At 42.7% G+C, this 27,638-nt stretch overlaps 1 protein-coding gene across 1 annotated transcript in view; it reads left to right on the forward strand.

Annotated features, from left to right (window-relative positions):
• Window positions 1-27,638, forward strand: part of SORCS3 (sortilin related VPS10 domain containing receptor 3) — a 539,459-nt gene that overhangs the window by 325,424 nt on the left and 186,397 nt on the right. The window contains exons 10-12 of the mRNA XM_089660701.1: window positions 5,002-5,078; window positions 7,680-7,771; window positions 11,193-11,300. Coding sequence (XP_089516827.1) covers window positions 5,002-5,078; window positions 7,680-7,771; window positions 11,193-11,300 — 277 coding nt within the window. The remainder of the gene's footprint in view (window positions 1-5,001; window positions 5,079-7,679; window positions 7,772-11,192; window positions 11,301-27,638) is intronic.

Raw genomic sequence — 27,638 nt, forward strand, 5'->3', positions numbered from 1 at the left:
ATCTGGCTTTGTGTACATTTTCATGTTGGATGAGAAGATCAAGCTCATAACTGGCCTTTTAGTTCATTCCAAAAGGTGTTCAGTAGGGTTGAGGCCAGATTTCTGCAGAAGCCACTCAAATTCCTCCACACCAAACTGGTCAAATGATGTCTTTATGGATCTGGCTTTGTGCATAGAGGCACAGTCATGATGGAACAGGAAAGACCTTCCTAGAACTGTTGCTATAATTGCCCAAAATGGCTTTGTGTGCTGGAACATTACCAGTACCAGGGGCGGACTGACCATTTGGAAACTCGGGCACTGCCTGAGGGCCCGGGGTCAGTAGGGGGTCCCATGAAATGCTCCTGGTACCTTTTTCATAGGCTTTTTTGAGTTTGGGCAAGGACACAGGGGCCCCATGATCCCCTATTGCCCGGGGGCCCCATGATTTGTCAGTCCGCCCCTGACCAGTACCCTACATTGGAAACACCTCAACTTAATCAGGTGGAGGGCTGTCCACTTACAGCATATAGTGTATTTACTTAAATATTTTACCTATTGTGTTAATTATCGGTCTGATGTATAAAATACTAATACTAAAAACTAATACTAACTTACTGATAAGCAAAACAACAACCGTTGCGCACTGCTTTGACATTTTTTTGAGAAGGGAGGAGTTACAAAGGTAAAACAGTAGAGGATAGAAGGAGAAGCACATATGGAGATTCTAGAATGAAAGCAGTTCCCGGAACCTGACTTTCTGGTATAGATTTTTTGCTCCAAAGCTGGTCAGCTGTCATGTAGGACCCTGCAAAACATAAAAAATTTACATATTAAATCATACAACTAAAGTGTATTTACACTTTTGCACCCAAATTTGGATACCGCCTACTTTTTATATGTTACATGTTCTCATTCCCGTAGCAAAACTTAAAAAAACAAAAACTAAAAACTGTGCTTACATTTAACTTGCTCTTTTCAGAAAACTCCAAAACTATTCTGGCAGATCTCGCGGTCACTTGTACCCCATACTCATTCACATGGGGGGGTGGGATTTGGGGGCCCCCTTGTTAAAGGGGGCTTCCAGATTCCGATAAGCCCCCCACCCGCAGACCCCCACAACCACCGGCCACAGTTGTGGGGAAGAGGCCCTTGTCCCCATCAACATGGGGACAAGGTGCTTTGAGGGGCCCCAAGGCACTCCCACGTGTTGAGGGAATGTGGCCTAGTATGGTTCAGGAGGGAGGGGGCACTTGCTCGTCCCCCCCTTTTCTGACCTGCCGAGCTGCATGCTCGGATAAGGGTCTTGTATGGATTTTGGGGGGATCCCCACGCCATTTTTTAGAAGAAAAAAAATCCATACCAGACCCAAAGGGCTTGGCATGGATGGGGAGAGGGCAATTTTTTAATTGCCGGGCAATGACGGCAATTCTTTCTACATTCAACTGTCAGCAGGGGGCCCAATATTAAAGAATGTTTCACTTCTAAAATACCACGACTTCATAATATAACTCATGCCGTATTTTAGTAGTTGTGCGGTATCTATGTGAATTGTCCCTGTTTGAAGTTCGCAATCGAACTTTCGTTAGGTTCAAGTGTTCGATCGCAAACCAAGCAGGAGGGGGGGGGGGGTGTTCGGTCCATTGCTAACACCGAACCAGTAACTAGTGAAACTTATTTCAGAGAGGCACACAGAGGAAACTTTTCTGGCAATAAAGGGCACGTTTAGAAACATTTAAACCGGTTGGCGTGCAAGCTTTGGTTTTGACAGAATTTCGATTACAGTGGTTTGTATTTTGTAACTCTGTAAAACGTAGAAGCTGCTGAATGACAGCGCGGTTTTATGAAGGACGTGGAGATCAACATGAAAAATCATTGTTTTGTTCATTTGTTGTTGCTCAACAACAGCAGTCAGTCATGTCTTTGTTGTAGTGTGCAATTGATTTATTAGACATACATCAAGTCCTGTAGGACATACAAGCGTGTGTGACATTTTATCCAGTTAGCAGATCAGAACGCCGCTAAGATTTGAAAGATTTCTTTCTGTTACTGTCAGACTTTCAAGTTTATTTAATAAGGCAAAGAGCATTGTGAAAAGGGCAGTATCCTGTAGCAACCCTACAGAATGTATCATCCAGCAGTTGGACTACGGTACTGTAACATCACAGATGATTGTTGTCTGGAATAATGGCGTCTTTGCATCAGCTTTGTCCTTGATATTGTTTAAATGACCTGTTTTTGTTTCTTTTTATTGAGCGTGAGACAGTACCCGCCGCTTGATCTGATGATGCTGGAAGTCTGCCCTTTGGTGCAGATTCTAACTAGGGAACTGCACTTCATCTGAGCACCACAAACTGAAAACACTATTTAATTAATTTTTAATATTCAAAGCAAACTCCCCCGTCCATCCATGTCTCCATGCTTTATTTTGTGGAGAAATCCCATTGAAAATCTTTTCTAACCATGGCCATCTTGAATAAGGGCAGATGATTTATGTAGCATTCACTTCCTGGTATCCATCCGCTCTTAGCTCAGGCATGCAGGCCTCCTCTCCTGAAGACTCATGGGATGTATGACATAATTTGCCTAGGCCAGAAACCAAGAAGTGGATACAAATGGAGAAACAGAAAAAGGGCGCACCGACCTAGTGCATTATCGTTTAAAATAATTTATTAAAGAAAAAAATAGGTATCATACTCACAATGGACATAATAACACAGGCATGTCAAACTGAACAAGACGTATGATCCAAACAACATCTGAGTCCATACGATGGAACCCTGGATGACCAACTGGCTAACGCGTTTCTAGGGCTCTGAGGAAGAGGTTTTGTCCTCGAAACGCGTTAGCCAGTTGGTCATCCAGGGTTCCATCGTATGGACTCAGATGTTGTTTGGATGATACATCTTGTTCAGTTTGACATGCCTGTGTTATTATGTCCATTGTGAGTATGATACCTATTTTTTTCTTTAATAAATTATTTTAAACGATAATGCACTAGGTCGGTGCGCCCTTTTTCTGTTTCTCCATTTGTATCCAGTGTATTCGAACCACCCCTGTCTGTTGAGGGCAGCAAGCAGTGCATATTCCAGAAAATTCCAGAACATTCCTATTGGGTCTACTGAGTCCTTTCCTAGCGCAGGAGTAAAGTGTTTGTTGTGTTAGAGAAACCAAGAAGTAACTGAATAAATGTAAAAAAAAAAGTTTAAAACAAGTAAATATAATACGCATTTCTAACTATTTACTAATAGTAGCAGCTTAAGGATTAAAAATAGTTGATGTTGATTGAGAAATTTTAGTTGCACTTTAAGTTTACTTTGGGGGGGGGAGTATTGCTGGGGTTAATGCTAGATTTGGGGTAGAGATGTAAAATTTCTTAACATTTTTAAGCCACGAGAAAAAAAATGTTTTCTCCTGTTTTTTTTTTTTCCTGAAAAAACTTAGGTTAACAGGGAGGGTACGCTTGACTGTTCCAGAGAGGGTTTGTGTTATGGATATGGGGAGGGGGTAGTGTTCATTTTACCGGTAGGGATAAAATTAGGGTTACAAGAAGGGTAAGGTTCAGGGGCGGACTGACAACTCATGGGGCCCCCGGGCAATAGGGGATCATGGGGCCCCTGTGTCCTTGCCCAAACTCAAAAAAGCCTATGAAAAAGGTACCAGGGGCATCTCATGGGACCCCCTACTGACCTCGGGCCCTCGGGCAGTGCCCGAGTTTCCAAATGGTCAGTCTGCCCCTGGTAAGGTTTAGCGTTGGTGTTAAAAAGCTAATTATTGTAACAGGGAGAGTCAGTGTTAGGGTTACAAAGATGGTACGTGTTAGGCTACAAGGCTACAAGGCGTTGAGTCATATAAGGCAAGTTAGGGTAATAGGGGGAGTAAGTGTGATTGTTCCAGAGATAGGTATTGTTAGGGATACAGGGAGGGAAGGGGAAGTGTTAGGCTTACAGGTAGGGAAAGAGTTAGGGTTACAAGAAGGGTTAGTGTTAGTTTTAAAGACCAAGCTATGGTAACATGGTGGGTTGGTGTTAGGGTTACAAAGAAAGTAAGTCTTAGTCTTAGTAGGAGATCTACTAAAACTGGAGATTCCAAAATCTGGTGCAGCTCTGCATGGTATCCAATCAACTTCTAACTTCAGCTTGTTCAAATAAGCTTTGACAAAAAACCAAAAACTTGAATCTGATTCATTTCTATGCAGAGCTTCAGAAAGATTGTGCACTCTCCAATTTTTGTAAATCAACCACCTAGTCTTACATGGCACTTTAGGGTAACACAGAGGTTTAAGTTGGACCAGGGGTGGACTGACCATTTGGAAACTTGGGCACTGCCCGAGGGCCCGGGGTCAGTAGGGGGCCCCATGAGATGCCCCTGGTACCTTTTTCATAGGCTTTTTTGAGTTTGGGCAAGGACACAGAGGCCCCACAATCCCCTATTGCCAGGGGGCCCCATGAGTTTTCAGTCCGCCCCTGAGTTGGACTGTCACAGAGAGGGTTAGTATTGGGGGTACAAGGATCTTTGGTGTGAGAGGCCATTGGTAGAGCATAATTTTCTGTACCAATCTCCCAGTACTGAAACTGAATGTTATAAATGAGAAGATGTTCAACTGTCAGGCTCTTTTATTTGATATTGCATACAGAAGCATGGGGACAGTCTTAGGCTACTATTGCTACAGAATATGTCTACCTGTCGTTGATGTTTCAGCTTCAGTATTTTCAGAGTCACTGATCCAAGGCAAGTATAGATAAGAAATGCTCTGACTTTTTTCTTAGGGATTAGGTGCCCTTTTATGAAAATAAGTTACATCACTGTAACCCAAGTAGGCATTACCAGCACTACGGTGTTCAGTACATTAATATATTTTTTTTTTAACAAAAGGCATCTATTCTTTAGAGCTATTGGTTTAATTTTACACAGATGGATAATTAAGTATAGAGTACATTGCTTTCCGACTTTGAGAGCACTTATAAACTCTAATGTATAAACCCAGCTGTATACTCTTCAGGAAATGTGTTTCTCTTCTAGGTAACGTTGGCCCCGAACTCTCCTCTACGGACACTAATATGTATATCTCATCAGATGGTGGCAATACGTGGAAGCATGTAAGTTCTCTGGCTAATTCTCTTTTTTTTTTAATTTAGTTTTTTTTTGGGGGGGGAGGGGGGTAATTGCTAGATTGTAAGCTCTAATGAATAGGGCCCTCTGTTTCCTCCTGTACCAAATTGTATTGTTACTGTAATGTCTACCTTCACTTTGTAAAGCGCTGCGCAAATTGTTGGTGCTATATGAATCCTGTATAATAATAAAATAAATATGGGCAATCAAAACAATGTAACTGCTATAAATAATTGGAAAGTAGAATACTGTTGTTTTATGTTAACAATATACAGTATGATTCAGCTTGAAGTTACTGAAATCCATACAACTTTAATGGAGACCATTTTCTCAGCAACTAACCTTTTCGGGGACCTCTTAGTGGCATCCAGTATTTTGCACCCCTAATAATATGCTTCTAATTCACGGGTGATTAGCAACCTATAGAGCAAACATGTATACATTAAATGTATTTTCATTGATGGCTTTAGCAGCCTGTGCACCCTTCCTACTTTCGCTCTGATGGTCAGTGCATAGGTTGCTGCAATATACTGTATGCCTCTTTACGTTTATGGTAAACAAGAGTATCTCTGATAAAAGACCCTTTAATATTGTTGTTTGAAAGAAATGCCCCTACTATAGAGTTGTTCACTGGAAATACCTCCTTTACAATGGTGATCACTCTGGTAAGTGGAAAGGCTCCATTTACCTTGGTAATCATGGGGCAGACCTTCTGGTGGTTATCATACAAGGAATCTTTCTTTACATTGGTGATCATGGGACAGCACTTCTTTTTATTTGTACTCAGTTGACAAGACTTCTTTAATTGATGGTCAGTGAACAGGCCTCATATACATTTGTGGTCAGAGAATAACATAAGTGTTCAATGGACAGGCCTCCTTTACATTGGTGATGTCAGGAATGGACTTGCCAATGGTGGTGGGACTCACCTGCCTTGTGGGCTGCAGTACCAAGGCTGGCCAGCGGGTGCTCTCAGCAGCCAGAATCTCACTCCTGCAATCAGGCCATCACCTAAAGCTGATTGCAGGAGGTGTATTTAAGCAGGACCAGGCCTGTGATCAGTGCCTTGGTGTTTGTTTCCCATGAGCCCCTGTATCTTGTTACCTGTGCCTGATCCTCTGTTCTGTGAAGTACCCTTTGTTGCCGACCCTGCTTTGATCCTGATGACTGTCTCCTGCACTGACCACTGGCTCTTTACCTGACTACTCTCTGCCTGCTCCTCCTGTACCTACCTGCCCGTTAGTTGCTGAACGTGGCTCGTGATCTGACTACTCCCCGCCTGCTCCTCCTGTACCTACCTGCCGGATAGTTATCGACCCGGCCTGCCTGACTACGCTTGTGTTCCCGCACATATTGAGACTAGCTTAAGGTTTGGTTTTGCACTGTGTGCTCTGTGTATTGTGTACCTTAAATAAATTATATTACTTTTACACCATACTTGAAGCCTGCATTTCCCTGTGTCAGTCCACACACCTCTGGTCATACCTGGAGCCCTGACAGGTGATCAGTGGACAAGGCTTCTTTTACAGTGGTGGTCAGGGGACAGACCTTCTTTATTTTGGCAGTTTGTGAACAGACACTTTCAACATTGGTGGTCGGTGGACAGGCCTTCTTTACACTGGAGGTCTGTACTCCTTTAAATGATAGTCAGTGGTTAGGTCTCCGAAACGTTGGTGGTCAGAGAACAGGTCTTCTACATATGTTTTAAATAGACAGACCTCCTTTGCATTGGTGGTCAGTGAACAGGGCCTCTTTTACAGTGGTGGTTAAGGGACAGAACTTCTTTTTTATTGACGGTTATTGGACAGGAACCCATAACACTGGTGGTCAGTGAACAGGTCTTCTTTACATTGGTGATCAGGACTCCTTTAATTGATGGTCAGTGGACAGGTGTCCTAAACATTGGTAGTCAGAGAACAGGCCTTCTACATAAACTTCCTTTATATTGGTAGTTATTGGGTGAGGTGCTTTTTACATTGGTGGCCAGTCAACACAGCCTCTATGTATTGGCAGTTAGTGGACAAGCACCCTTACACTGGTGGTCAGTGGATAGGCCTTGACATTGGCAATCGGAACTTCTTTAATTGATTGTCAATGGAAAGACATCCTGTAGTCAGAGAACAGGCCTTCTACATACGTGGTCAATGGGCAGACCTCTTTTACATTTATGGTCAGTGGACAAAGCCTCTTTTACACTGGTGGCCAGAACCTCTTTATATTGGCAGTTAGTGGACAGGCACCCTTAGCAAAGGTGTTCAGTGGATAGGTCTTCTTTACATTGGCGATCAGTGGACAGGCCTCCTTTACATCGTTTGTCAGTGAAACCACTTGGTCCACTTGATGGACCTATTTCTACTGTTACTGTTCTACTTTTCTATGTTTCTATAAAAACCTTTATCCAAATAATAAGTTTTTTCTTTTTGCCATTAAAATTTTATTTTTTATTTTCAGATTACAGTTTAAAATAAAATCTGATTTTGTATGTGTGCCCCTGCTTCGTCTTGGTGTATTTGATATTAGATGTTTTATTATTATTATTATTATTATTATCATTATAATTATTACATGTTTTTTTGTACTGTTGCCAGATATTTGAAGAAGAATACAATATTTGGTTCTTGGACTGGGGCGGAGCTTTGGTTGCCATGAAACACACCTCTCTGCCGGTACGCCAGTTGTGGTAAGAAACCAGTCAATTTTCATTTTTACAGGGGTGCTGTTTCCAAACACTACAATAGTTCTCAGAAAGACAGATGGCATGGCAGAGACTTATGTAAAAAGAGTCTTTAGATCCACAAAAGCACTTTAAAAAGCTTGCTGACTCTGGATGTGGCGGATGATAGAAAACTCAACTTAAAGGAGTTGCATGGGCATAACCCACGTTTACCCCAAACCTCCTTCTCACCCTCTAGAGAATGTCCCAGCATCTTTTGTCTTACTTTTACCTTGTTCTGTAAAAGTACCAAACAAACATCCAAGAGTCCAGTGTTTTTAAAGATAAAATTGATTCATAGCAGAAAAAAGCCAACCATTGTGCTCCTCTGGCTTAACATGCCAACATGCCCTTCTGAAATTGTTCCAAGCAGTTAATTGCAGATCTCTTTGGTATCTGCTTACCTGAGTCCATTTAAGCACAGTCCAAATTCCTAAGCACTGATGAAAGGGGAGTGTAATTGGCCTCCAAAACGTGTTGACTTTTTCCCGTTATGAGCCAATTTTTTAATTAAAAACCTTGAACTCATGGATGTTTGTCTGGTGCTTCCATTAGGCTGTATGTATGTGGATTATCAACTCTGAACACTTTCCTTGTTCCTGAGGGGGGGCCCACATTTTGTGGAATGCTGCTGAATCAGAGCTAGTGTGTCCAGTGACCCTAAAAACAAAATCTGAATCCAGCATTCTATGTGTTCTTTTGTTTGGATTATCACTCCCTATGACATTGCAAAGCTTGTAAAAATACTTGCAAGAGTATCTGCTAGGAGGAGGGATCAGCAAGTTCTCCTGAATCAGTTTCTATTGGCATAGGCACACAACCCCAGAGCTACATGTACCAAGAGCCCTTTGTGTGAACACGCTCTTGGGAGACAAAAACTTCATTGAGTTGGTGGGAAATAAATTAGGATAGGTGGGGCACCATAGTTTGGCAGTAGAGAACTCAGGGATGATAAACTGCTTGGGACTTCAGTGCAAGATGGTGTCAAACCAAGAAGCCCCTCTGTTCCAAGCAGCTTCCTCCCGCTATCAATCAAACCATGGGGGAAAACTTGGACAACGGTGGGGACTGCCTTTGCCATGTTCATAAATGATTCATGCAATGAATAGGGATGCTTGTGATATACCTGCAGTGCAAAGGCACCATATTGCAGTCCTATTCCTTTCCCTGTCCCTTTTTCTTTCCCCAGAGGAAAACTGAAACTCCCATGCTCACTAACCAGAACAATGAAAAAGACGCTGCACTCCAGGTTAATATCAAGTGTCCTCATGTATTGTAGGAATCATCCATGAACAATGGCAATGACAGTCCCCCGCCTAGGATTTCTCCATTGATGCATTTCACCCAATCAGGGTTTAGTCGTAGAGTCTACCACTAAGCCCTGATTGAGTGAAACTCACCAGTGGGTGATCCTATAGTGGGGACTGCTGTTGCCATGTTCATGGATGATTCACACAATGAATGAGGATGCTTTTGAACTACGTGGACTGCAGAGGCACCATATTGCCAGCCAACAAAATAAGTTTGTGGTGCACTGGATTTCTGGCAGGATCACTGTAACAGAACCAGTCCCCAACTGCACTAGGGTATTTCCGTTAGACTCCAGCTTCCCTGTCTGAACACAGATCCACAGACACCACCGCTGACCATACAAGAGGAGACAGCACCAGACATGAAGGAAACCAGGGGATAGACTGCTTTATTTTAACACAGTTACAAGATATATACACAGGGCAGGCAATACATTTAGTAACAAGAGACACATAGCAGACATCCCCCACCAAGCCAATACACAAACACATGCATCCCATAATAGTTTGCTCCCAAGCAAGACACACAATAGAACAATGGGACAACCACATGGCAGTGAACAATGAACAACCCCCACCACAACTATACATGTCTACACAATAGCAGGACATTTCACCCTGCACCTCTAACAGGCACAGGGTGACTTACACATAAGTGGGTTATGGGGAGCTGAGACAGGGGTCTCCCTACCTCTCTAAAGGGGGCTGTGTTCCATGGGCCCCCCACCCAAAGTGACTCCCATCACAATCACCATGCATTTTTCTCTACCTACAGCATTTTTGAGACAGTAAAATACGAGGAACGTATTGCAAAGATTTACAGAACATTTCCTTTCAACTTTTATTTTGAGACGACGTACACATTCATGCAAATTGAATGGACTTTTTGATTTCTGGAGTTGCTATTTAAATATCACCTGTTGCTGCACATAGTAAAGGAAGCCATATTATGGGAGGAGTCACAATGTGCAAGAAGTACTTGTGACATCACTGATATATCTATTTTTTAATGCTTAATGGCTCTTGATAAAAAAAAATCACATGATTATTTTTTACCTCTTCTAACCATACAGATAAGTAACTGGTTAATAGGAACAAAACAAATTCAAGTTGTTAGAGTTTGATGTCAATAGAAGTCATTCTTTTCCTTCCAATACACCTTAAAATGCTTATAATTTTCACCTACATGTAGACAGATGAAATACATATACTGTATACAAGTTGTTTCCCTTTCCTGTCTGGCAGGAGAAAGGAGAACAGCAGACTGATGCACTCATCCCCCAATCACTCTGCTCTCTCCTCCTATCAGCAGGCTACCACTCCTGCCCCTCCTTTTCCCAGTCTGAGCCCTACAGGAATTGCATGAGGCTGATACCAAGTCAACTTCCGGTACTTACACTGCTTGGGAACATATTACATTAAATAATGAATTAAAAACAAATTAAATTAATTGATTAATTGAAAAATGTAATTAAATAAATGGTTAGGTAAATGAATAAATACAGAACTGCATTCATTTGTGCCTTTAATACCTGCTGGAATTTTGTCTTTAGCGTTTTATCAGTAAAATTAGAAAAAATAAGATATTCTCTTCAACAGCCATGGATATCTTCCAATTCTTTTAGACCAGTAATAGATTATACTGTTACTAAAGGTTTAATGCTAAATGTGTTCAGGCTCAGAAAATATTCAGAAGTGAGGAAATATTCAGTCTTTTCTGCTTTTACAGCCTGAGCATCAATTAAAGAAAATGTTGAAATGGACAATGCTTAAAATGCCAGTTCCCGGAAGGTTGTAATTTAAAGACGAATCAATAAGCTTTCATAGGCCCACATTGCTTTGATTTGCTTCACAGAGTGTAAGGGGCCGCTCACTAAAGAACTGAGAGTACAAAGTGAATGGCGAGAACACATGTTATTATCCCGAACTTTGCTACAAGCTCTGCGGAACTCTTTGACAACAGCCGCCCTGTCCGTTTCATAACAGCGCACCTCACATCCTTCTGCACAGCTATGTCCTATGTTAGGAAACATTAAAGGGAGATACTTCTTAAGGATGCTGGGTTTATTTTGTCCTAGGTTGAGCTTTGATGAAGGCCGGACGTGGAGTAAATACAGTTTTACGACCACACCGCTGTTTGTCGATGGGGCACTGGTGGAACCTGGAGTAGAGAATCAGATCATGACGTGAGTAGGATAAAAATATGTTGTACACTTTTTAATGAAATTCACTTTTCCCAATCTGCCCTTCTTCCTTTCCCTTTCAATTTTCTTTTCTTTTCCTTCAGTATTCATATTCCTTTCCCTTTCCCTCTATTTTCCCTTTTCCTTTTTTCCCCTTTCCCTTTTTTCCCTTTTCCTTTTTTCCCTTTTTTCCCTGTTCCTTCTCTCTTTCCATTTCCTTCTATTTTCCCTGTTCCTTCTCTCTTTCCATTTCCTTCTATTTTCCCTTTTCCTTCTCTCTTTCCATTTCCTTCTCTCTTTCCATTTCCTTCTATTTTCCCTTTTCCTTTTTTCCCTTTTCCTTCTCTCTTTCCTTTTCCTTCTCTCTTTCCATTTCCTTCTTCTTCCATTTTCCTTCTCTCTTTCCTTTTCCTTCTATTTTTCCTTTTTCCCTTTTCCTTCTCACTTTCCTTTTCCTTCTATTTTTCCTTTTCCTTTTTCCCTTTTCCTTCTCTTTCCTTTTCCTTCTATTTTTCCTTTTCCTTTTTCCCTTTTCCTTCTTTCTTTCCTTTTCCCTTTTTCCCTTTTCCTTTTTACGCTTTTCCGTCTCTTTTTCCTTTTCCTTCTATTTTCAATTTTCCTTTTTCCCTTTTACTTCTCTTTCCTTTTCCTTTTTCCCCTTTTCCTTTTTTCCCTTTTCCTTCTCTTTCCTTTTTTCCCTTTTCCTTCTCTCTTTCCTTTTCCTTCTATTTTTCTTTTTTTGCCTTTTCTTTTCCTTCTATTATTCCTTTTCCCTTTTCCTTCTCTCTTTCCCTTTTTCCCCTTTTCTTTCTCTTTCGTTTTCCTTCTCTTTTTCCTTTTCCTTTTTTCCCTTTTCCTTCTCTCTTTCCTTCTCTTTTCCTGTTCCTTTTTTCCCTTTTCCTTCTCTCTTTCCTTTTCCTTCTATTTTTCCTTTTCCTTTTTTCCCTTTTCTTTTCCTTCTATTTTTCCTTTTTTGCCTTTTCTTTTCCTTCTATTATTCCGTTTCCTTTTTTCCCTTTTCCTTCTCTCTTTCCTTTTCCTTTTTTCCCCTTTTCTTTCTCTCTTCCTTTTCCTTCTATTTTTTCTTTTTTCCCTTTTCCTTCTCTTTTCCTTTTCCTTTTTTCCCTTTTCCTTCTCTCTTTGCTTCTCTTTTCCTTTTTCCTTCTCTCCCTTCCCTTTTCCCCCTTCGGCTTTTCCTTCTCCCTTTCTGTTTTTGCCTTTTTTTTCTCCCTTTCCCTTTTTGCCTTCTTTTATAAACTGGAAGATTATAAGGTACAAATGACATGTCCTTTGTTTTTTGGGGATTAAGCAGACCATAAATCAGGAAAATGGATAGTTCAACACTTTAAAATGGAACTACACCACATACCACCATAATTTAATGGCACCCCAAACATGGGTAGCAGTCATCACAAAATGTGTAATGCAGCTTGAAGGTGATAAACACAGCAGTAGAAAAAAAAACTATTATAACAGCTTCCGATTGAGAAAGCCATTGTTGGTGGTGGTGAAATATGCTGTTGTGTATGCAATGAATTTTCAGCTACAACCTCCTTTTCGGCTACACTGGACCCAAAGGCTCCAGAAGGCCTCCTTTATGGGTAAATCAAGTCATTGTGCCAGTAGGCATCCCATGTTCTGGGGTAGCACAGTGGCTTAGTGGTTAGCACTAGAGTCTTGAAACCTCAGCCAGCATACTGCCTGCAGTCCATTTGCATTTTCTACCTATGCTTGTATGGGTTTCCTCTGGGTACTCTGGTTTCCTCCCACACTGCACATGATGGTGGCTCAGTTGAGTGCAAAATGGCTGCCTGCCCTCCTAAGTGTGTTGACTCCCCAGGGAGAACAGCGCTATGGAAATACAAATTTAAATTAAAAATATTCTATCTGGTTGTGGTGAACTTTTATAGGTATTTATATTAAGTGCCATGTTGATTCAGCAGCTTGTAATTGCCAGCTACTAATTTACTGTATAGCGAGCCTGTTGTTTGGAGATGATAATTCCATGCTGTCTTTATATATGGCCAGCCACGTCATATTCCTCACAGTGGAAAGCACGTTTTATAGTCTTCTTTCCATGGATGGACTATTGTAAAGCTTTTGAAGGCTTCATTGTTTTTGATGTTGACATGCTTGTCAACGTATCATATGTAATGGATGTGGGGCTGTTTCTGGTGGGGAGTGGATTCATTTAGTCCTGGCTGTGACTTAGATGATGTAAAGACTTGAAGTAATTGAAGGATTATTCCATTAAGCTTTGCTTTATACATTATATGTTTTGCTTCATTTGTGTTGGACAGCATGTCCGCAACATAGTGGCCTTTTCTGTTCTGCTTCATCTTGGCCAAACTGAATGCTTGCTGCATTACTGGTAATTACAATTCCTGATGAGGAGTGAAACCATCTAGCTCTGTCTGCTTTTCAGATGGCGTATGAATACTAAAAAGCAGCCTATCTCAACTTTGTTACCCCAGAGGAACCCCTAAAGTAAATTTGATGACTCGGGGAACCCCTAATCAAACCAATTGATAATGAAGGGAAATTTTAAGAGACATATAAGGGACAATTTTGCCATTGACCCATAATGGGTCAGTGGCAAAAATGTCCCTTATATTGGTGGTCGGTACAAAGAATGCAACCATTACAGTGGTGGTAAGAATGCTACCCTTACAGACAGTAAAAAGAATTGGTGTCATGGTACTGGCTTTGTTAAATGGCATTGGTCCTTGAACTAAGCAGGCACCATCAAATAGGAACCCCTATCAACCTCTGGAGGAACCCCAGGGTTCTAAGGAAGCCTGGTTGAAAATTAATCCTATAAAGACTCATAGGAACTATACACTATTACATGGGTTTCCAAACTTTCTAAACAAAGGGCCGGTTTACTGTCCTTCAGAGTTTAGGTGGGCTGGACTGTGGCCAGTGGGATAAGTAAATGCCTCGGCAGGAGTAGACAGGGTTTCAGTCTTGATGGTCAGTGGGAGTAAGTAATTTACATGGCACCTGTGGTTAGTATGAGGAGTAATAGTGCCTCATCGATGGTGTAAATTGGAGGAATAGGGCTCCACTGTTGGGTTGGTGTCAGTGGGAGGAATCGTGTCCCAATGTTGTTGTCAGTGGAAGGAATGGTGCCCCATAATTGGTGTCAGTGGAAGGAATGGTGCCCCATAATTGGTGTCAGTGGAAGGAATGGTGCCCCATCATTGGTGCCAGTGTGAGGAATAGTGTAATATCATTGGCTTCAGTGGGAGGAATAGTGCCCCATCATTGGTGTCAGTGGAAGACAGTGTCCCACTGTTGGTGTCAGTGGAGGAAATGGTGTCCCATCGTTAGTGTCAGTGAAAGGAATGGTGCCCCATCATTGGAGTCAGTGTGAGGAATAGTGTCACAATATTGGTATTAGTGGGAGGAATAGTGTCACATCATTTGTATTAGCGGGAGGAATAGTGTCACATCATTGGTGTCAGTGGGAGGAATAGTGTCACATCAATGGTGCCAGTGGGAGGAATAGTGTCACATCAGTGGTGTCAGTGGGAGGACTAGTGCTCCATCATTGGCATCAGTGGAAAGAATAGTGTCCCACATTTGGTGTCAGTGTGGGGAATAGTGTCACGTTATTGGTATTAGTGAGAGTTATAGTGCTCCATCGTTGGTATCACTGGGAGGAATAGTGTCACATCAGTGGTGTTAGTGAGAGGAACAGTGCTCCATCATTGGCATCAGTGGAAGGAATAGTATCCCATTGTTGGTGTCAGTGGAAGGAATGGTGTCCCATAGTTAGTGTCAGTGGAAGGAATGGTGTCCCATAGTTAGTGTCAGTGGAAGGAATGGGGCCTTATCATTGTTGTCAGTGTGGGGAATAGTGTCACATCATATTAGTGGGAGGAATAGTATCACATCATTGGTATTAGTGGGAGGAATAGTTCCCCATCATTGGCCTCAGCGGAAGGAATAGTGTCCCATCATTGGTATCAGTGGAAGGAATAATGTCCCACTGTTGATATTAGTGGAAGGAATGATTTTCCATCTTTGGTGTCAATTGTATGACTAGTGCTTTGTATCAGTAGGAGAAATAGTGTCCAAAGGGTCAGATAAAGGCAAACAAAAGGCAGTATCCAGCCCGAGGGCCACAGTTTGGAGACCACTACACTATTCTACTAAGCCCAGCTATACCGTATACAACATATGCATTGCGTTATCTGCACTGGTTTGCATGCCTACTGCATGATGACTACTTATGTAGTTGCATGGTGGTTAATGACTTCAGAGTAATTTGATAACTCAATGATGTCATGCTGAGATATATTACAATTAAAAGGGCCCCAGATGGTCATTATTGCTTCCAATATGGAGTCAATTATCTGCTGTATTAGCTGCATTGTATATATGTTGCATGTTGATTTTATGTCTATTATAGGACAAGATATGTTAGCCTCCAGTCGGTGCTGAAATATAATTATTGAAGATAGCGTTTACAATGTTGCAATTATAAAAGCTCTCATAAAGATTATTTTGAATATATTATATGACTTTATATCCTACTGAGGTGTCATAACACACTATTGATAGCAATTAAAGGGTGTTCTATACAGTTGTGTTTAGATATAACGTTGGTCTCATTTTTTTGTATTATTGGAGTTTTAAATTGGCACGTCCCCCTTATTTCGAGGGTATAAAATGCATATCATTTGGTATAGGTATGCCACTCATAAAGAGTTGATTATTTGATATAATGTGATAGGCGTGAGTACAGGTACTTTGGTGATTGTGGCTTGATTTTTTTTAAATTATTTAAATGTTTAACCCTTGATGTACCTGATGGTTCGATATCAACTTTTGTAGTCGGCTTGTTAAGCGTTTTGTGTAAATTAATATTTTTTGTCACAAGGCTGCTCTAACTGCTGATGAGAAAAGGTATTTAGCAGTTTATATTTACTAAAAAATTTTCATTTCCATGTTGTGTGTACTGTGGGAGACTAGATATAGAGCATGCAGGGTCCCGGGTGAGACCAGATATAGTGAATGCAGGGTCCTGGGAGACTGGATATAGTGAATGCAGGGTCCGGGGAGACCGGATATAGTGAATGCAGGGTCCTGGGAGACTGGATATAGTGAATGCAGGATCCGGGGAGACCAGATATAGTGAATGCAGGATCCGGGGAGACCAGATATAGTGAATGCAGGGTCCGGGGAGACCAGATATAGTGAGTGCAGGATTCGGGGAGACCAGATATAGTGAATGCAGGGTCCGGGGAGACCAGATATAGTGAATGCAGGGTCCTGGGAGCCTGGATATATTGAATGCAGGATCCGGGGAGACCAGATAAAGTGAATGCAGGGTCCTGGGAGACTGGATATATTGAATGCAGGGTCCAGGGAGAGCGGGTATAGTGAATGCAGGGTCCTGGGAGACTGGATATAGTGAATGCAGGGTCTGGGGAGACCAGATATCGTGAATGCAGGGTCCGGGGAGACCGGATATAGTGAATGCAGGGTCCGGGGAGACCAGATATAGTGAATGCGGGGTCCTGGGAGACCAGATATAGTGAATGTAGGGTCCTGGGAGACCAAATATAGTGAATTCAGGGTCCTGGGAGCCTGGATATAGTGAATACAGGGTCCGGGGAGACCAGATATAGTGAATGCAGGGTCCTGGGAGACCAAATATAGTGAATGCAGAATCCGGGGAGACCAGATATAGTGAATGCAGGGTCTGGGGAGACCAGATATAGTGAATGTAGGGTCCGGGGAGAGCAGATATAGTGAATGTAGGGTCCGGGGAGACCAGATATAGTGAATGTAGGGTCCGGGGAGACCAGATATAGTGAATGCAGGGTCCAGGGAGACTTTATATAGTGAATGCAGGGTCCTGGGAGACCAGATATAGTGAATGCAGGGTCCGGGGAGACCAGATATAGTGAATGCAGGGTCCGGGGAGACCAGATATAGTGAATGCAGGGTCCTGGGTTTAGTGTTTTTGGTTGTGAGGATTTTTTTCTATATGATTTTCATTACTTCTCATTTGGCAATAAAAAAAGGTAAGAGCGGACTGTACTTTACATTGGATTTCTTGTATGTAAGCCTTTGGAACTGAACGTAGGGCAACATGTAAGGCTGGTAAAAGCTACTGTACATTATTAAAGTGTTTCTAGGCGCTCTTGCTGCAGCTTCTATTACACATTGAGAGAAGCTCACAGTGTGCAGTGAAATCAGAGTAAACCATTTCAATCCAGGAGAGGAGCCGCTACAACTGTGCGAGACTGGAGGGAAAGCTTATATAAGCCCAATTTGTATTTATCACGGTGTTCATTGACTAGGAGATTTAAAGTGGCAACAGCAGTTACTTACGTTGGCCATGTTCCATCTGTCAGTAGTATTCAGTGCAGAGTAACACTGGTTTCTAGGGAAACAATAATTACCTGCCGTACTTTCAGAGATGGGTGTATTTATTGACCAAGTCTATGTTCATCTAAGGGTGCAAGCAGGGGCGGACTGACCATTTGGAAACTTGGGCACTGCCCGAGGGCCCGGGGTCAGTAGGGGGCCCCATAAAATGCCCTTGCTACCTTTTTCATAGGCTTTTTTGAGTTTGGGCAAGGACACAGGAACCCCATGATCCCCTATTGCCCGGGGGCCCCATGAGTTGTCAGTCCGCCCCTGGGTGCAAGTCATCTAAGTTTCAATTAATGCCTTTGATGACAGCCATCCTTATGGACAATAAAGTGTTTACCGGGTAGTTTGATTCATTTATATTAGTGATGTTTTTACAGCTTATTGGTTTATGAAACTTGGCTTCCTGGGGTTGGTGGCATAATGACGTGTCCTGTCTATAATGCTTGGTGATGGCCTTTAGGGATTAGCGAAGATGACAGTTTTGCATTTCCCTGAAGTTCTGTTGAGGATCAGATTTCAGCAAAATTTTGGTAATGAATATACAAGGGGCGTTCACGTTAACCTGGGACTTTTAATTTTACAGATATAAAAAGGGATGCTAGCATGGCAGTCCTACACGTAGTAGTAAGCAGGGGTGGACTGACCATTCAGACACTCGGGCACTGCCCGAGGGCCCTGGGTCGGTAGGGGGCCCCATTAGATGCCCTTGGTACCTTTCATAGGCCTTTTTGGGTGTGGTTTGAGTGTGGGCAAGGACATGATCCCCTATTGTCCGGGGGCCCCATGAGTTGTCAGTCCGCCCCTGGTAGTAAGTGGCAAGTGTGTCCTATTACTGATAGGTGGCGCACATGTCACGGGCCAGTCCAGAGACCATTAATCAAGATGGCAGACAACAGTGTTAGTGTGTGCATGGAACACCGTGTGGTGATGAAGTTTCTTGTGAACGAAGGTGTAAATCCCACAGATATCTACAGAAGACTTCAAGCACAGTACGGTGATGAGACGCTCAGCTGCGGTAAGACATTTGAATGGTGTAAACATTTCAAAGATGGCCGTACGTCTGTCAGTGACGATCCCGACCGTGGTGGTTCCCAGTGCACAGCAGTCATTCCTGTGAGCATTCAGCACATAGAACACCTGATTCTGGATAATCAACGCATAACCTGTCATGAGATGAATCTGTGGGAACGGTGAACACAATGATGATGAAGTGAAGCCGGCTGTCCTAGGATGGTTCAGGTGTACTGACACATCTTTCTATGCCGAAGCTTTCCAGGCATTGGTTAAATTCTGGGATAAGTGTATAAATGTAGCAGGGGAGTATGTTGAAAAATAAATGCAGTTTCCACTCCTTGAAATTTGTTCTTTTATTAAAAAAACTCAAAAGTTCCAGTTTGACTTCATGCCCCTCATACGTACATATCTATCTATACTCACTGGCCACTTTATTAGGTACACCTGTTCATTTGCTTGGTTACACAAATTGCTAATCAGCCAATCACATGGCAGCAACTCAATGCTTTTAGGAATCTAGATGTAGTAAAGACGACTTTCTGAAGTTCAAACTGAGCATCAGAATGGGGAAAAAAGGGGAATTACTGTATGTGATTTTGAATGTGGCATGGTTGTTGATGCCAGACGAGCTGGTCTGAGTATTTCAAAAACTGCTGATCTACTGGGATTTTCACGCACAACCATCTCTAGGGTTTACAAAGAATGGTCCGAAAAAGAGAAAATATCCAGTAAGCGGCAGTTGTGTGGATGAAAATGCCTTGTTGATGTTAGAGGTCAGAGGGGAATGGGCAGACTGGTTGTTGCGACATTCAGATGGTAGGGTCAGAATCTGATGTACACAACAAGAAAGCATGGATCCATCCTGCCTTGTATCAGCGGTTCAGGCTGGTGGTGCTGGTGTCATGGTGTGGGAAAGATTTTCTTGGCACTAGCAAGCTGTACCTAATTAAGTGGCCGGGGAGTATATGTACAAGGGCTGCACCGAAAGTAATGCAAAAGTATTAACTTACATAGAGGGGTTAGACAAAAATATGGAAACACTACATAATTTGCAGGTGTGAAAGTGACAACATGTTTTGCAGGGGAAGCAGAAGTGATGTAACATTCTTTTGCTTCTGCTGTGTGATGAGACACCTAGCTAACAGGTGGGAAGCCACACTTTCGTCATTTACTAGGTGCTCCAGTAGTAATACGGAGTTGTGTCAGAGCTTCCTGAGCTTCAAAGAGGGCAAATTGTTGGTGCCGCTTAACTGTTGCCCCTGTGACTAAAGTTGCCATTTTATTTGCCGTGTCGTGAGGTCCAGTATCAAAGGTTATGGCGTCATATACAGTTTTCAGGAAAATGTTGATTGATAAGCATAAGCACAGTCGGCATGGCCAACTGACTGAAAGAGACAAAAGGACATTGCGCAGGATTGTAACCTGCCTTGGTGATATGTTTTGTGTCATTGTCATGCTGGAAGACCCATCCACAACCCATCTTCAGTGTTCTGAGGGAAGAAGGTTCTCATCCCAGATTTGACAATACATGGCCCCATCCATTGGCCCCTCAATGCGGCAAAGTCAGCCTGCACCTTTAGCAGAGAAACAGCCCCAAAGTATAATGTTCCCACCTCCGTGCTTGACCGTAGGGATGATGTTCATAGGGTCATAGTCAGCATTTTTCTTCTTCTAAACATGGCGAGTCAAGTTAATGCCAAAGAGCTCAATTTTGGTCTCATCTGACCACAGCACTTTCTCCCAATCCTTCTCTGAATCATTTAGATGTTCATTGACAAACTTCAGACGAGCCTGGGCATGTGCCATCTTGAGGAGGGGGACCTTGCGGATGCTGCAGGATTTCAATCCATGGCAGCGTATTGTGTTACCAATGGTTTGTTTGGTAACTGTGGTCCCAACTGCCTTGAGATCATTCACAAGCTCCTCCCATGTAGTTATGGGCTGATCCCTCACTTTTCTCACGATCATCCTTACTCCATGAGATGAAATCTTGCATGCAGCTCCAGACCGAGGGAGATGGATGGTTATTTTGTAGTTCTTCCATTTGTGAATAATCACTCCAGCAATTGTCTCCTTCTCACCAAGCTTCTTACTGATGGTCTTGTAGCCCATTCCAGCCTTGTGCAAGTCTACGATCTTGTCCCTGACATCTTTTGATAGCTCTTTGGTCTTGCCCATGGTGGTGCCCAAGAAAGAGTTGCTGTGAACAGGTGTCTTTTATACACATAACGAGTTGTCATTAAGAGCACCTTCTTAAATCTGTGTACCACGTAAGTGCATAGCCAGTCTATGGGAGCCAGAATTATTGTGCATTGGTAGTGGATCAAATACTTATTTTACTCACTGAACTGCAACTCAATTTATAAGATTTGTATCATGTGTTTTTTTCTGGATTTGTGATTGATATTCTGTCTCTATCACTTAAAATACACCATGATAAAAATTAGACCCTTCATTTCTTTGTAAGGGGGAAAACTTACAAAATCTTCAGGGAATAAATAATTATTTTCCCCACTGTGTGTGTGTGTGTGTGTGTATATATATATATATATATATATATATATATATATATATATATATATATATATATATACAGTATATATAATATATACAGTGCTCAGCATAAATAAGTACATCCCTTAGACATGGTGCCCAGTAGTGATGAGCTAAGAACCCACTGGAAACTGTCAAATGTTGGGGAATTCCTTGGCCCGCAGATGCATATAAAGGAAAGATGCTGGGATCCTAGTGACATCATTGACCTATATGGCTACATGCCCTATTTTACAATGTCATTGTAAGGGACCGCCCGGCGGTACCACCAGCGCTCCACTGAGTAGGCGTCCCCAGCGCACGGAGTCTAAGTCCCAGGGCACTTGTTCACCAGGGCCCCTGATGGTGGGGATGGACTTGGAGCGCCCTGAGACCAGGTCGTGACTACTGGGTATACCTGTCAGTGGTAGTGGTATACGCCGGGGGCTCCCATGGAGGAGCGCCTGATATGAGGAGGTCTGAAGACCCCGCTGAGAGGGATGGATGGATGGCTGAGCAAGTGCGAAGTCAGGCAGGCCGGGTCGGAACTAAGAGGACGGTGTGGTACAAGGCAGCGGGCAGAGACTAGTCGGGTCACACGCCAGGTCAGCAACAGCAGGTCAGATCCAATAGGGGGCATCCAGGAGAGAGGTCAGGCAAAGCAAGGGTCAGGACAGGAGAATATAGCAAGGTCAGGTACAATCCGGGTCAATAACTCACAAGGCACAGGTTCGCAGGTTCACAGGGAAGACCAGAAGGCACTGAATGACAGCTCAGGGCCAGTTAAATATCCCGCCCTGTGCTGTCATTGGTGCCGCGCGCATGCCCGCGATCTCTACTGCGCATGCGCGAACTCGATTGTCGCGGTCGGCCAGGTCCCAGTGCCCGCGTCCCTGCACAGGGCGGTGCACTGCGCCTGCGCCGAGCCCAGCGCTGCGGCGATCCCCGACAGTCATTGACCCTTGAACTCTGCACTCTGTACCTAGTACACCCCTGAACTCTGTACTCTGTATGTAGTGTACCCCTGAACTCTTCACTCTGTGCGTAGCATACTCCTGAACTCTGCGCTCTGTGCATATTGCACCTTGAACTCTGCCCTCTGTGTTTAGCACACCCCTGAATTCTTCACTATGTGCGTAGCACACCCCTGAACTCTGCACTCTGTGCATATCATACCCCTGAACTCTGCACTCTGTGTGTAGTGCACCCCTGAACTCTGCACTCTGTGTGTAGTGCACCCCTGAACTCTGCACTCTGTGTGTAATGCACCCCTGAACTCTGCACTCTGTGTGTAATGCACTCCTGAACTCTGCACTCTGTGTGTAATGCGCCCCTGAACCCTGCACTCTGAACAGAGTGTGCACCCCTGAATTCTTCACTCTGGACGTAGTGCCTTCCTGGTACTTAATGCCCCTTTAAGACCCTCCCACTGTTAGTGAAATTTGACCACACCTACTATTTGATGTCGCTTGTTGGGTGTATGTATGGGGGGAGGAGAGTTGTTTTGAGTGGGGGCTTGGTTATGGTCCTGCCCCTATTCTCTGAGAAAAAAAAGCCCCGATCTACATCTGCTCTCTGAGCTGACTGCTGGAAACAGGGAGGTAGAATGATTCCTTTGCATGTATTTCACCTATCATCAGAGATTTTTGGATGGAGTTGGCCCTTAACCTTTCCCTCCAGCAGTCATGGCTGCCAATGGTCTGCTGAGTGATCAGACATTAGAAGGGAAGATTTTTCACTGTGATGTATCCATGCCCGGGAGAACTATTTTTAATTCTGTTTGCCTTCTGACTTCATCCCTCCCGCAGTCACACACAAACACAAGCGTTGCTCGCCAGACAAAGCTCGCTACGTGCTCACGATGGACGCCTGTAGCTAGTGGCCTACTGGCTTTCAGGAACACATCTGCTCAGCCCTCTGCTACCAAGGGATGTGAGCACAAAACCAATATCTGATTCCACCAAGTTCATCACATTCATCCCAATTTACAGAGCGTTTCCTTACAACTGTCTATGAGGAAAGCTTTAACGTTGGACTCCAGGATTAGTAAATATTGTCTACATCCATTCGTCATGTATATACTTCTTGAATCTTGGTGTGCTTTGTGTATTTCTGTCAGATCTATGCAGCAATCCAATGTGTTTTTTAATTTTCCCCATGTTTTTTTTTTTTTTTTTTTTTTGGGCTGAAAAACAAGCTGCTGATTAGGCCTGTGCTTTTGATTCACACTGGAAAAAATACAATTGTTGGTCCAGTTCACTTCTGGTTTGTTCACTTTGTTGCCCATAAAGCGCTGATGAAGGGGGCACTTGGACCCCTGGAACGCGTTAACTAGTTTTTGAATAGTACCCTGGACCTTAACCATTTCAATACCGGGCAATTTTACACCTTCCTGCCCAGGCCATTTTTCAGGTTTCAGCGCTCTCACACTTTGAATGACAATTGGGAGGTCATACAACATTCTACCCAAACTAAAATTTTATCATTTTCTTCATACAACTAGAGCTTTCTTTTGGTGGTATTTAATCACTGCCGGGGTTTTTATTTTTTGCTAAATTAACAAAAAAAAACAAAAATTTTGAAAAAAAAACACGTTTTTCTTTGTTTCTGTTATAAAAGTTTACAAATAAATAATTGTTCTTCATAAATTTAGGCCGAGATGTATTCTGCTACATGTCTTTGGTGAAAATAACCCAAATTAGGATGTATTTTTTAGTTTGTTGGAAAGTTATAGAGTTCACAAACTATGGTATAGATCTGAATATTGATCAATCCTGAAGTACTGACAGCCAATCTAATTTCTTGGTCCAAGAATGTCAGAACAGTACAGATATCCCGCAAATGTCAGAACAGTACAGATATCCCCCAAATGTCAGGACAGTACAGATATCCCCCAAATGTCAGGACAGTACAGATATCCCCCAAATGTCAGGACAGTACAGATATCCCCCAAATGACCCCTTTTTGTAAAGTAGACAGTCCGACGTACTTCATAAGAGGCATGGCGAGTTTTTTGAAGTTGTATTTTTTTTGTCATAATTTTTCGGAAAATGGAAAAAATTATTTTCCCTATTTTTTTTTTTACATACTGTCACCAGTGCAGTACAGCATCATCATATAACTGGCATGGCGGTGAACAGGGACACTGACTGGTGACAGTATGAAAAAAAAAAAAAATATATATATATATATTTTTTTTTAATTTTTTTATTATTCTTAATTTTTTATTACATTTTTTTTTAAGATTTTTTTTCATATTTTACTATGACTAAAGTAGTACAATGTTACCATAGTAACATTGTACTACTTTGGGGAAGTGATCAGTATTTTTTTTTACACAATTTGCTTATAGTAAAGAATTACTTTGCTATAAGCAAGCATTTACCTGAATGACATCGATTCATTCAGGTTTTTTTTTTTTTTTGTGCTTAGCTGTGATTTGGCCAGAGCTAATCACATGACATGTGCATGTGACCTGCTGTGACTATTCACAGCTAGACACTAATATACAATGGATGGCATGAATGAAGCCATCCATTGTATACAACTGTCATGTGACCTGCTGTGATTGGTGATTGGTCACAGCAGGTCACATGGTACCGGCAACAGGGGCCGGTACTCAGATCTGTCATTGGCCGTGTCCGAGGTACACGGCCGGTGATAGATCGCGCTGCTGCGCGGCACTGCAACCGCGCAAACTGTGCATGTGCGGGAGGACGCCAAATGGCGTACACCCCGGAAAGCTAATGCATTTTTGCGACCGCCAAACGGCTATAGGCCGGGCGGCTAATGGTTAAAGGATTAAGGTGTCCTTTTATGAAACAGAGAGCAGCGGATCCTAAGGATCATTGCTGATCTCCGATCATTAATGGTTTAGGAAACAGAGATGATCAGTGGAGAACATGTTCTCCACTGATCATCTCAGCACACAGATGGCCAGTATATGAAGGAGCGATGTCAGCCCTTCACTAGCGATCTGTGTTCTCCCTCCAGTTTCTCCAGCCCAGAGCTGAAGAATCGGGGGAACCGCAAATGAAGCAGCAATAATTTACTACTGCTTTGTAAACGGTGTTTGAGTGATCTCTTACTGTAATCTCGCAAGATTATAGTAACAGCAGCCATTTTCCAGCGTTCAAAGCGTTTGTAGTTCGTTTCTCCCTTCATTCGGAGAAATGATCTACACTGCTTCATAAAAAGGCATTCAGAGGAGAACTCTTTCCTCTGAGAATGCCGGAGAACTGAGCAGCGGCCATATACCGCACCATGATAAAAGGACACCTAAACCTTTTAGCAGTGTTGTGGCACTTCAGTTTCAACTTTTTTGACATCACACTACAAGCCAAGGAGACTGTGGAAATCCTCTGGGGTGCAGAAGCCGCCTGCCTGGGAACCAGATCATTTACACCAACATTAATACCTTAAGAGAACAATACCAGCAAAATACGCCTACAGGTCCAGTACTGTCTTTCCATTTTCCTCAACTCACCCTATATGCTACTGCAACCACACCAGATGTAAGTTGATTTGATTTTCTCTACATAGATCATCATTTTTGATTCAACAACTACACCAATGACACACAGTACATTGTAAGGGCTCTCTCGCCTCTCCCCTTATTGTTCTAGTGGACACTCCAAACTATCTTATGGTCCTTCATTTTTGACCTCTTGGACTTCTGAGGACTACCACCATTCAAATCTTACCATTAAAATTTCATTTGATCAAGAAAAAATGTCTATACTTTTTATTCAAATGTCATCGTCTCTGCAGTCATAAATGGTGGAGTTGACTCATTAACTGTTAGAAAACTAAATGAACATTTCAAACTAATTCTAATGGCTTTAAACTTCATCTGAACCAGTGACGGAAAACACAACAAGATGTCAGTTTGATGAAATAGTCCGATTTTTGGTAACCAGTAAAATTATTTTCTTTGAGTACATCCCTGGACACAGAGCATCTTCAAATTCATAAAGAAAGGGTTTTGCTGGTACCTTCAGGTGACTGGACATTTACAAAAAAGCAAAGTCAAGAAGTGCCCTCGCAGATATAATCTCTGTGTCCTGTGATTTTATAGGTAACCAAAAATGTGACTTTTTTTTGTATCTCCAAATTCATAATGATAGGAATGTCCTAAAGCAATGACAAACAACCAACCACCAAGAAACTCACACAGGTGCCTGCAAGATGCACCAACTGAAAGGAGTGCCCAAAGGCATGAACTGAATCCCAGTCAACAGCTTTACAAACTTGAGTTACTGAGCCTGATGACTAGTCCAGGAAGTTCCAACACTCTTAGTAGAATGAGCTTCATTGGAAAAGGAGACACTAGTGTACCCCCACACCCCAGAGGCAGGAAGGCACATCCAGAGATGGGGTGTTTACCTTTTGGCCCAAGGGCTGAGTCCATGGCTTAAATGGGGAATTGAGAAGGAATATCGGGCGCCAGTCACTTTTGTCTTTTTAAAGTTTTATTGTAGTATAGGTAAGGGGGTGAGGGTTTTGGATACCACAGCAAATCACTTACAACCTCTCCAGATCAATGTCCAGCTTCACAGCATCACAACCCTTAAACCGACCTTGTAACACTGTAAGTACATTCCCACATTTCAGTGTTTCCTTCACGTAAGTTACCAGACCCTTCTGAGAGACCAGCCTTCTTCCTGGCTCTTTCCCGCAAGGGTCCTCCTCTGGATGTTTTCCTTGGCTAGCACAGCTTCTTTCACACCATTCAGGACAGCTCCACGATCAATTCAATGATCACACAGTGGGCCCCAAACTGGCTATTGGCCTAACAACAGAGCTACATTCAGCAGTACCTACCCAGGCCTCAGCCCAGGGGAAGAGAGAGCACATGGCCTGGCCCAAATATTTATATCCTCACCCAGCATGCATCAGCGGCCTGAACTTCCTACTGGGTTGGCTTAAGGCTGAAATTTCATTCTATTGCCATTGATACCAGTGACAACTACTGGTGACAATGACAAATCGCAGGCTCACTGAGTTTAGGGAAAGACCAAGTGAACAACTAGACAATTAGAGGAAGCTGACTACCACCAGGAAAAAACAAAATTTAGACTAATAGCCCCTGTTTGGGGCAAGGAAGCTACACTTGTATAAAAATTGAAGCTTGGCCTCAAGGGAATCGGTTATATCAGGGAGGGAACTTCCTGTCTTAGCTTTTTTTTTGCCAGTGTCCAATCACCTTGAAGGTGCCAGCATAACCTATTGTTGTGAACGTGAAGGGGTTAAATGTCTACAGTTGCTTCCCTGTTATCATCCAGTCTTGTTAAGCAGAAAAACTCATTTCTAAGGACATTTTCGGACTTTACGCTCAGAAATGGATTTTTTTTTCCTCTCTGACAGGCTGGTACAATATCACAAACCACAGTAGCTTTAATA

This window comes from Staurois parvus, unplaced genomic scaffold, assembly GCF_062004578.1.
Source record: "Staurois parvus isolate SC_StPar_1 unplaced genomic scaffold, SC_StPar_1.0 ptg001263l, whole genome shotgun sequence".
Taxonomy (NCBI): Eukaryota; Metazoa; Chordata; class Amphibia; order Anura; family Ranidae; genus Staurois; species Staurois parvus.